The following is a 12,018-nucleotide window of genomic DNA, read 5'->3' on the forward strand; positions in this document are numbered from 1 at the left end:
ATTTCCAAAATAATTAATAAAATTTATCCGAAAATTTAAATCGTTTGATTTAAGATTCCATTTTTTATATAATTATAGAAATACGATAAAAATGAATAATTTTAACACTTTATTCTAAAATGAAAGGTTTTAAGAGATTCTTTGGTAATTTGTAAATAAATTTACTACTACAAGCAGACTGCAAATTCACCAATACACATCACCATTTTCCAACAATTTCACTGACATTGCATAAACTCTCACATTAATCTGTAATCTCAGAGTATGAACAATGAAATGTAATTAAATACAGTGACAACATAGCAAAAGAGTCTATCTCTAAGTCAGTTGAAAAAATTTATAACACTGTTACAGAATCAGAATTACATTTTTATGTGAATAACTCAAATATAAAATTACATAGAAAAACTTATGAACAACAAAAAAATTCATATATAATTCTATGTAATGTATATACAAAATAACGTATCAGATTAGGGCAGTTATGCACATATAAATTAATAATCAACGAATTATATTTCATTTTATCTATACATATAAAATGAAATTAAATATTCATGTAGTCTTATTAATACAACTTTCACAATTATATATTTTTTCTTGTTTAATTTTAATATTAAAAAATGTCGTTTCATTATTACATTTTTGTATATTCAGTTTTGCTTAGTTAAAATTTACCCTAATTATATACGTAAAATTGCATATACTTACACAGAATATCAGTATTGAATTAGATTTATGTATTTTTGTATTATCAATTTCTTAGAATTATTTTTCTGTAAAATTTGTGTTTATAAACACAAAGTATTTTCTGCAGAATAGACAGGCCCTTTTGTCGTATGCTCACTGTAATGAGGTACACAGACATGAAGACTTAGCTGTAAAGATCATCATCTCCATCATCTTGAAAGGCTTGATCACCTTGTGTTGTGTCTTGAGTACCACTTGTTCCACTTTGCGGAAATCTATGAATTTTATTTAAATTTTGATTGTAAATATATACAAAAATAGTATATATTATGAAATTTTTAAGAAATATTTAAATAATTTAAATGTTTTACCTGAAATTGCTACCAAATCCACGAGATTGTTGAAGTGTCTGTGCGAACATTTCATATTTTCTAATATCATTATCAGATACAGAACGTCGTGCAAATCTCATTGCTTCTTCAAAATGAGCTCTAGTTATTTCTGGTACAGGATCATCTTCATCCATCTTTAATATAATATGTAAAATAGAAAATATTAAATAAATTATATTTTATTAAAAATAAGATACAATATTAATTTAAAACTGACTTCATATAAATAATAAAATATCTTAAATGTAAAAGTTATTTTATTTTAATTCTTTCATAACTTATTATTTTTATATTTTTATATTTTAAATGTTAAATATGCATAAAATAATTATTAAAATTTATTAATTATAAAAATTGAAAATATATTTTTTTTGCATTTGATATATTTTCAAAAATTTTAATAATAAATAAATATTTATTTTTTAAATTAGCTATTTTGAATTATTTCTTATAATTTTATTATACTGTCAAAAAAAAAAAAACTTTATTATTATGTTATTTTATATATGTATGTATGATTATTTTATATTTGTAATGTATAAAATATTATTATCCTGAATAGAAACTAAACATTTTGTAATTATTGAAAACATTTAATATAAAAGAGACTTATTTTTTTATGTTACATGGAAAATATATTTTACGTTTAAAATTGATTTTAATAATTATTAATCTTAACATTTTTTTTCAGTAAATACAATTTCAATATAACATTTATTTTAACAATAATAATAACAATAATCTAAATTCATATAAATAAAATATATCAAACATTACTTACATCCATAGATACAGAGGGATTACTAGCACGTTCTTTTTCTCTTCGAATTTCAGTTTCAATGCTTTGTCTAATAGCAAGTTTACATGCACGTTGACAAATTTCTGTTATATCAGCACCCGAGAAACCATGTGTTACTTTAGCTATATAGCTTAAATCTACATCCTATAATATTAAATATTAAAAATGTAATTAGGCGCTAGTTAAAACAAAATATAAAATCTTATTAAAAATATGAATTTAATTTCCTCTACCTTTGCTACAGGTGATTTTCGGAGGTTAGCTCTAAAAATCGCTTCTCGAGATTTTTCATCTGGTAATGGTATATAAATCAATTGATCTAATCTGCCAGGTCGTAGAATAGCGGGATCAATAATATCAGGACGATTAGTAGCTCCTATGATAAATACATTTTTTTTGGCTCCCATACCATCCATTTCTGTTAAAATTTGATTTATTACGCGATCTGCTGCTCCACCAGCATCTCCTAATGTGCCACCACGAGATTTAGCAATAGAATCAAGTTCATCAAAAAATAATACACAAGGAGCTGCAGCTCTTGCCTATAAATTTAATAATGATAAATGAAATAATTCTTTATTTTTTTTGAATTTAAAATACTTACTTTATCAAAAACATCTCTAACATTCGCCTCAGATTCACCAAACCACATAGTCAATAATTCTGGGCCTTTTACAGAAATAAAATTTGCTTGACATTCATTTGCTATTGCTTTAGCAAGTAATGTTTTACCGCAACCAGGAGGTCCATAAAATAATACTCCTCTGGAAGGTTGCATACCAAATTTCAAGAATTTATCTGGATGTTCAACAGGATACTATAAAATAAAGAAAACAAAATTATTTTATCTTATAATTTAAATGTTCATAAGTATAATATATTATATATATATATATATATATATATATATATATGTATTATATACAGCTATATTTCTTTATAATATATATATTTAATAATTGTCTTACCTGTACCAATTCCTGCAATTCCATTTTAACATTTTGTAAACCTCCAATATCATCCCATGTAACAGTTGGAACTTCCACAATAGTTTCTCGTAGAGCACTTGGACTACTTTTAGTCATAGCATACTAAATTAGAAGGAACATAATATTATTTATAAAAATTAATATACATTTGTGAAAATATTTTGATATTTAATATATATGAATTAATTACTTTGAAATTATCCATAGTGACAGCAAGAGAAGATAAAACTTCAGCATCTATATGTTCTTCTTCCAAGTCAATAAGATCCATTTTTTCTCGAATTTGTTGTAACGCTGCTTCAGAGCACAATGAAGCCAAATCTGCTCCTACATGCCCATGTGTTTCAGCTGCAATCTAAAGAAATGAGTTAATTTAGTAAAATATTATATAAAAATTAATAATTTAAGAATTTCAAACTTAATAATATAGACCTCTTCTAATTCAACATCATCTGCAAGTTTCATATTTTTTGTATGAATTCGTAAAATTTCTAAACGACCAGTAGCATCAGGTATTCCAATATCAATTTCTTTATCAAAACGACCAAAACGACGTAATGCTGGATCAATGCTATTAGGTCGATTGGTAGCAGCCATTACAATAACATGAGAACTTTGTTTCATGCCATCCATTAAAGTTAACAACTGAGATACTATGCGTCTTTCTACTTCTCCATGAGTCTAAATTTAATAATATAATACAATATTATATTAATAATACATTTAATTTGTGAATTATATAACAAAATAATTCATAGAAACCTTTTCTCTTTTTGGAGCAATTGCATCAAGTTCATCAATGAAAATTATAGCTGGTGAATTTTTTTCAGCTTCTTCAAATGCTTTTCTTAAATTACTTTCCGACTCTCCCGCAAGTTTACTCATAATTTCAGGACCTTTTAACAGAATAAATATTAATATTCTATAAAAAAAAAAAAAAAAAAATTTTTTTTTGAAATTAACATACCATTAATAAGAAAGAAGAATGCTCCTGTTTCATTTGCAACAGCACGAGCAATAAGAGTTTTTCCAGTGCCTGGTGGCCCATATAAAAGAATACCACGAGGCGGTTTAACTCCAATAACTTTAAATAAAGATGGATGCCTTAAAGGTAATTCTACCATTTCCTTGATTTGAGCTAATTGTTTACGAACTCCACCAATATCATCATAACCTACAGCATTTAATGCCTCTTCTTCTTCCTACAATATTTTTGCATATTTGTATTATAATAAAAATAAATAAACAATTATTAAACAATTATCTAACTAACCTCCCTTTTAATAGCATCACCTTCACAATGAATAATTGTGTCAGGAGCTACAATACAAAATGGTCCAGGATCTGTTTCTACTACTTTAAATTCTACAACACGCATACCACCACGTACAATAAAATTATCATCTTTATGAACAGGACGATAAGCTTCCAAGAAGTATGGTTTTAAATATACTTCAAATAAGTTTCTACAACAAAAAATAAGACTTATAAATAATTTTTATATAAACTAAAAAAATAATAAATGTTAAATAAATAAATTATTAGTAAATAATGAATAGTAAATTATTTATTTTTTTTTATATATAAAATACATTAAACTTTATGTTTCATATATTTATTATAAAATTCTAAATATTTTTTTAAATATATTTTTTAATACATTTCATAATTCATACTTATATTTCTATATCATTTAATAAGTTTGTAATATCAACTATATTTTTATAATTGTTATGAAATGTTAAAAATATGTGTATTATCTTACTTGTATATTATATTGAAAAAAATATTTAAATAATGATGAATAAAATAATTATAATTATATGAATGAATAAAGATAATTATTAAAATGAATAAATTATTAAAATGAGAGATAGTAAAAAATAATAATAAATAAATTAATCTTGATTTATTAATTTACCCTGTAAGACCAGTTACTGTATCATCCATTGGTAGTACATGAATACGTTTTCCATATTTAACTTCTGGACATGCTTGTACAGAGACAACATCACTTAAACGTACACGTAAGTTATTTCTTATAACACGGTTCATACGAATTTTTTCATCAGGACAAGTATCATCAGAAAGAACAATGCATACAGTTTCTTTGCGTCTTTTTCCTTTCAACAATACTGTATCTCCTCGGAAAAGTTGTAATTCATCCATTTTTGCTTGAGACAGAGCCACAACAGAATTGTCATCTGCAATAGCTTCATCCACTAATAATCTATTTGGCTTATCCTTCTTTCGAAGGATTGCTGTTGCCAAATCTTCACTGTTATAACATAATGCATTTTATTAATTTAAATATAATGCTGATAATAATTAAATAAAATTTAAATTTAATTTACTAGCATTTATTACATAATTATTTAAATTATAATCAATATAATAATCTGAAACTTTGAATTATTTTATTTATTAATAGGATCAATTTTTTTTTTGTTTTTTTAATTACAATACAATTCATATTTGATTACTATTTTAGATATAATAAATAATTATAATATAAATTATTATTACTAAATTATTATATATTTAACATTTAATATAAATTACTATTATGTATTTATTAATAATACAAACTAGAAAAACTAATTGAATTTTCTAATCTATTTATATAAATTATAATAATTTATAAATATATATATATATATATAATATTTGATTTTTTATACTTTATTATTATAAAAATTAATAATAGAATATTTTCATTAAGTCATAAAAAAGCATTTTTAAAATATTTAATTATAATATAAATAATATCATATGATAAATATACAATATAACAAACATATTCAATTTCATACAAGTGACATTTTATATATATATATATATCTTAAAATATAAATAATTTTTACTTTTATCAAGAATTCGTTATGGAATTAACAAATGTCATAGCAAAAAATAAATCAGTATTAATAAAAATTTCTTTGTCATGTTCGATATAGTATTCGCCATGAACAGTCGGCACACAAAAGTGATAAGCGCGATTTGTATATAATGAACTATTTTTAAAAAAAAAAAAAATAATTTATAAGACATAATCATTTTTAATAATATAAAATTTAATAAATGTTATTTACTTTTATAAGAATCTATAAAAAGACGCGTTGCGTCGACATGATGACAACGTAAAATTGGAAGCCAGCATGGATGAATATTATTTGCATATTTCACGTTTGAAAATTGAAGTACAAGAATTAAATTATTGTAAATATTACTTAATTAAACGCTTTTTCTGTTAAATTAACTTACCTTTTTGGTTCGCCCATTATTCACTTGATTTAACGCAAAAGAAAATGCACAGGCAACGATCGGAACTCAGTATCGTAACACGTACGAGTCAGCAACACCTATAGTCAGTCCAATGAACATTCTCATTTGAACTTTCATGGCTTGCATTAAACTCCCCATTGTTGAATCAAAATCTAAAGGCAAATTTACAAAAAAAACTCATCATTTATGTTATACATTATTATTTTTAATAATTTTATTGATTACAAAGATAATTAAAATATTTTAAATAACTTTTACTTATTTTTTACTTTTATTTTTTAATCTGAATACATAAGGGTTATTATATATTAAAAAAAATTTTAATGAAATGAAATATTTGTACTAAATTCATATGTACAATTTTTTAAATAAATATAAACTTATGTATAAAATTTTTTTTTTTTTAATTTTAAATTTATGCTATATTCATTAGATAATCTTAGTAATATCTAGTAAAAGTGTGTTTAAAACTAAACTTTAGATCACGTCACGACGTTTTCGAAGTGAGAATACAATAAATATACTGTCAAATCGGTCTAAAATGGCTGGAATTAAAGGTTATTCGGCATATTTTTAATTATATAAATACATAAAATTTTTTCATAAAATCAAAAAATATGATATTGCCGATAAAAATTTAATAAGAAAGATAAATTAAAAAAATAATATGTTCAAACATAACCTTACTGTTCTTATCATTGCTGTCAAATTCTTTCATATTTATTAATTTATTTTATATTTAAATTTTTATAATATAAATTTATTATTCTTTTCACTTATTTCTTTTTACAAATAATTATTTTCAGATATCATAAGTATTTATTATGTTTAGATATTTTGTTGATATTTGAATATTAAAAATTGAAAAAAGTTGAATATTTTTTTTTAATATTTATATATAAATTATTAAAAATATAAGAAATATTATTTTATACGTAAAATGTGAAATTGAAAAATATTCATTATAATAGATTATATATGTAAAATAATTTATATTTTTATATTTATATTCTTTTAATAAAGTTTTTTTTATTAATCATATTTGATCTTTATATATATTTTGTATTAATTATTTTATAAATAAATCATTTATTATATTATACAAATTTTTTATAAAGTTTTTCATTAAATAAATATAGCAAGTATATAAACAATTATATTTTAATTAATTTTTACAATTTTAATTTTATAATATGAAATTATATTGTATGATGTAAAAATTATATATTTATATATAATATAATTTCTTTGTTTTGTTTCATGCTATTAATGATCTTCATTAATAAACAGCGTAAGTAATTCAAAACAATCTATGCAGAATATTTTTTTGTAGTAAATGTAACAAAAAATTATTTTATAGATTAGTACTTTTGGCATTTGGTGGATCTATTGGTATGACATTTGTCATACTTGGTTGTGCTTTACCTACATATAAGTGAGTATATATTATAAATAAATTAATATTATATATTATTATATATTATTTTTTATTTAGTACTATTATATTATAATATTACTTGTTTTATTTCGATAACATCAAAATATATATAGATTATATTCTATAATTATATTAATATAAAATAGTATGATTTTAATCTTATTATTGAATACTAATTATTGGCAAAATATATATATATATATATATATATATATACATTGTTTTTAGAGTATGGTGGCCATTTTTTGTTGTACTATTCTATATATTAGCACCAGTCCCAACTATAATTGCACGTCGTTATACAACAAATGATTTTGAAAATAATCCTAATCCATGTTTGGAATTGGCAATATTTATTACTATGGGTTTTGTGGTATCATCTTTTGCTCTTCCTATTGTCTTAGCTCGGTCTCCAGTCAATGATCCAGTGGTATATTAAAATTATATATATTTTTTCGAAATCTAATATATTATATTATATTTTTATATTATTATGAATATAAAAAAATTTACTAATGTAAGTGATATTATTTGTTATTATGTATTTTCAGATACAATGGGGTGCTTGTTATTTGACTTTAGCAGGTAATATTATTATATATCTAACTCTAGTCGGATTTTTTGTAACCTTTGATCAAGACGAACTCGAATATAACACATGTTGAAATACTGTACTTCATTGTACTTATTTATTAATACTACATGGTAATATCTTAAATCACATTTTATTATTTCTAATTAATTTTATATTCTTTTTAATTATAATTATAATTTGAATACTTTCAGGTTTTTGCAAAATAAAAGGAATGTAAATCATATACTGCACTGACTGACAGTTATGTGTTGATTCTAAGTCATCGCAAAATTTATAGTATATTATTTACATGATATATATATTATCACAAGTCATTTATAGTAGATACTATACTAATACTATAACAAATAGTATTACACTAACTAATACTAAAGTCAATAATGATTTATTTTGCTATTTCTATGCAGTAATTAAAATTTCAAATTGTAAAGGATTAAAATTTTTATAAACTTTTTTGGATAAAATTAGAAGTATGACTATGCTGAAATATGTAAAATTTAATATACTATTTATTGAATTTAAGTTCTTGAAAGCAATATTAATAAATACAATTTTTTATATTATGTATTCCATACTTCCTATTATTTTTACAAATTAATAATTATAAATTAAGTAAATTAAGTTAGTATACAATGTTTTGCAAATGTATTATATCATATTGATATAATAGTTCCTATAAAAAAGTGCATATAAAATTTTCATATTTAATAATTTTAGAGATACCTATTAAAAAAATAAATAATAATAGGAATGCTTTTTTACAAAATTTAAGATAAAACAGCATATTTTATATTGTATAATTTTATTATAATTGATGTTATGCGAATTAGTTATAAAAGTTAATAATTATAAAAGTTTAACAAAAATGATTATATTTCCTTATATAGAAAATTAAATTTCCAATTATATAATATATGAAAAGTAAATTTAAAATAAGTACAATAATAATAAAATTTTTTTGTTTATATTGTTAATATTCCTTTTTTATTTTAAATATTTTTTAAATCAAAATTAAAATTAAAAATTTTAAATTAATCAATTTTCAACATTAAAATAGTTTTTAAATTAATTAATTTTCAACATAAATAATTTAATATTTTTTCATGATATCTATATAAAATTATAAAAGAACAAAAATAATGACAAAAAACATGATATAAACATTTCAGGTTTTAATTTAAAAAATTTTATATATTGTTTACAAAATATTATTGTTGATTATAATAATGTATTAAAACATTTGCGTATAATTTAATAAAATCAAGTTATGAATTAGTCCAAATTTCCAAATTATGAAACATATAGTCAATTTCTCTTTTCTCTATTAAACAACAAATTGAATTCGTTTCTTTTTTTTCCACAATTTTTTCAATAGTTAATTCTTTTTTACATGTAGAAGCCCATTTTGATATTTTTCTTAACAATATTTTCTTTAAATTATTCTGATTTTTCTTTGATAATAATTTCAAAATTCTGATTTATTTTTTTCATGAAAGTTTTTTCCATAAATGTTCAACATCCACTGTTATTTTGTTCCATGTTTCGCTAATTAAATCGATAAAGGTTTTTAAATCGAAATTCATATAATACTTTTTAATTCCATCATGATATTGACATATTTGGTAAAATAATTTTTTAAAATTTATAATTATATTCTCATCCATCGATCGAATAATCGAAGTATTAAACGGTCATTAATTTGAAATAAAAATCTTGTTCCTTCTTTAAAAATATATCACTTTTAAAATTATCAACAAGTAATAATACTTTTCCTACGCAATGTTTCTGTTATGTTGATATTGTCATATATTAGGTTTAAAATGATTGACATACCAATCATTGAAAATAATTTTATCGATAGAACTATTATTTTTGATTCTTATATACTATTGCTAATGTGTGTTTTAATAATTGAGTAGTAGTAGATTTAGTAACAAAAAGTGATGGTAATTTATGTGTACCTGTAGTATTAACACAAAATGCTAAGTAACATAATCTTCGTTTGTTTTCTCATTTTGTACTGATTCTTCTTCATTCGATAATATAATTTGTGGTAAAAATTTCCATATTAAGGTTGTCTTGTATATATTATATACATTTTTTTCATTAATATTTTCTTCATTTAATAGTTTTGTTAATTTTTCTATTGTAAATTCATCTACTTTGGTTTTTTTTTCATGAATATCTGAACCATTTAAATTGTATCTTTTTTTAAAATGCCATAACCAACCACGGCTAGCTGTAAAATTTGTCGAACTACCAAATTTTTTATGCAATTCTTTTGCTTTTTCTTGTAAAAGATTGTCGTTAAAGACATCTCCTTTCATTTATCTTTCCACAATCCATTCAAATAATCGGATATTTGTATCTTCATGTACAGGTACACGATATCTTTTTTTAATCAAATTTCTTGGATTTTTCGAAACTTCCCGAAGTGATTTCATATTTTTTCGATATCGTTGTATGGTTCTTCTATGAAGACCATATTCCACAACAAGTTTATCAATTGTCACGCCTTTTTCTAATTTTTGAATAATTTCTAAACGTTTTGCTACCGTAGTCACTTTTTTTTGAGTAAAAGTAGATGCTATTTCGACAATTGATTCAATTAATTTTTGATTTATATCTTGCTTATAAAATGTTTGATCTATTGGTTTAGATATTAATTTGTGTCCAAATGATAATGACATGATTAAAAAGTCAATACTATTTATTTATTAATCTTTATATATTCATGTATACCGTCCGCCAAATTTTTGTAAAAAGAATCTAAATTTGAAAAAATTACGAGTCAGTCATAAATAATTGGTACGTATATATCATAATTTTATAATAAATTGATTGCTTGATATATGATTATAAAAAAAGTTCTACATATGCTTAGACAAAAGAAGCATACAATTCTATGTTTTCTTTCCTAACATTTATTATATTTTAATATTTAAAATTGCATTTAAACATTTGTATCATAAATTTGACGATTATATAATTTTAACATTTTTATTACTTTTCTAAATCTATGTCCTTTATTATTTTATAATACAATAAAATATTTGGTTTATATTAAATTTTAGATTATGAATTTTTATTTTTTTTTTTAATTAATTTTTATTTAATTTTTTAAAGCTAATAACATAAATTCAAAGTACTATCTTATATATATTATATATCATCATAATGTTTCTCTTTATTGCTTTTACTATTTCACTATTGTTTCACAAATTCAAATTGGAGATAGATAACAATAAATAATTACTGGAATATCTAAGTACATCGAATGCTGCGACAATTAAGGGAGCACCACTGTATATAATTCATTATATAGAGAAATATGTGCACTATATATGCAAATAACTTTTATTAATATTGGAATTCTAAATTTTTATATCAAAATATGAATTATTAAAATTGAATATTATATATATATATATATATATATATATTTAATTTTTAATGTTAGATTTTATATAGATTTTTATAATAGTACATATGTGTATATGGAAAGTAATATGAATATAATTTATACATATAATATGAATGTAATTTTTATAATAATAAAGTAATTTATACATAAATATCTATTTATTTCATGTTTTAAATTTTATTTCAAAAAACTTTATTCATTATAATTTATTATAATTCATTATAATATATTATAAAGTATTTATAGAACTTGTGAATAAGTTAATTTCATTTTTTATAAAATGAAGCAAATAATTTCTTTAATATTTACATAGAAATAAAAAAATAAAAGTATCATCTTGTAGGAAATATCTATTTAAATATTTGCAGAATGTATATAATGTATGAAATGAAATATCTTTTTAAAATTA

General features: G+C 21.3%; 2 protein-coding genes across 3 annotated transcripts; one reads left to right on the forward strand and one right to left on the reverse strand.

The window, feature by feature from the left end:
* Nucleotides 1-145: 145 nt before the first annotated feature.
* Nucleotides 146-6,282, reverse strand: TER94 (transitional endoplasmic reticulum ATPase TER94). The gene is made up of 13 exons (XM_086917637.1): nucleotides 6,132-6,282; nucleotides 4,792-5,148; nucleotides 4,144-4,336; nucleotides 3,838-4,072; nucleotides 3,633-3,766; nucleotides 3,303-3,551; nucleotides 3,061-3,225; nucleotides 2,850-2,972; nucleotides 2,486-2,698; nucleotides 2,115-2,423; nucleotides 1,864-2,025; nucleotides 1,062-1,216; nucleotides 146-965 (listed from the first exon to the last, which is right to left on the reverse strand). Exons 1-13 carry the CDS (start codon nucleotides 6,146-6,148, stop codon nucleotides 875-877), a joined length of 2,403 nt encoding a protein of 800 aa, XP_086773763.1. The 5' UTR covers nucleotides 6,149-6,282; the 3' UTR covers nucleotides 146-874.
* A 192-nt stretch (nucleotides 6,283-6,474) lies between these two features.
* LOC100866216 (leptin receptor gene-related protein) lies at nucleotides 6,475-8,752 on the forward strand. 2 transcript variants are annotated; one of them, XM_012484348.3, is made up of 5 exons: nucleotides 6,475-6,709; nucleotides 7,513-7,587; nucleotides 7,819-8,020; nucleotides 8,142-8,295; nucleotides 8,377-8,752. In XM_012484348.3, the coding sequence occupies exons 2-4, from the start codon at nucleotides 7,547-7,549 to the stop codon at nucleotides 8,253-8,255; spliced, it is 357 nt and encodes a 118-aa protein (XP_012339802.1). In that variant the 5' UTR covers nucleotides 6,475-6,709; nucleotides 7,513-7,546; the 3' UTR covers nucleotides 8,256-8,295; nucleotides 8,377-8,752. The 2 variants fall into 2 exon arrangements, with proteins under 2 accessions (XP_012339802.1, XP_012339805.1); XM_012484351.3 differs by having other exon boundaries at nucleotides 6,632-7,443.
* The last annotated feature ends 3,266 nt before the right edge of the window (nucleotides 8,753-12,018 follow it).

This window comes from Apis florea, unplaced genomic scaffold (genome assembly GCF_048593485.1).
Source record: "Apis florea isolate Af1SG1 unplaced genomic scaffold, ASM4859348v1 contig_2272_pilon, whole genome shotgun sequence".
NCBI classification, from domain to species: domain Eukaryota; kingdom Metazoa; phylum Arthropoda; class Insecta; order Hymenoptera; family Apidae; genus Apis; species Apis florea.

Coding starts and splice junctions, on each gene's coding strand:
- TER94 (XM_086917637.1), bottom strand. Junction 4,073..4,143: donor GTGATGCTATTAAAAGGGAG/GTTAGTTAGATA, acceptor AAAATATTGTAG/GAAGAAGAAGAGGCATTAAA. Junction 2,973..3,060: donor TCACTATGGATAATTTCAAA/GTAATTAATTCA, acceptor CTTCTAATTTAG/TATGCTATGACTAAAAGTAG.
- LOC100866216 (XM_012484348.3), top strand. CDS start 7,547: ATGACATTTGTCATACTTGGTTGTGCTTTACCTACATATAA. Junction 7,588..7,818: donor TGTGCTTTACCTACATATAA/GTGAGTATATAT, acceptor CATTGTTTTTAG/AGTATGGTGGCCATTTTTTG. Junction 8,021..8,141: donor CTCCAGTCAATGATCCAGTG/GTATATTAAAAT, acceptor ATGTATTTTCAG/ATACAATGGGGTGCTTGTTA.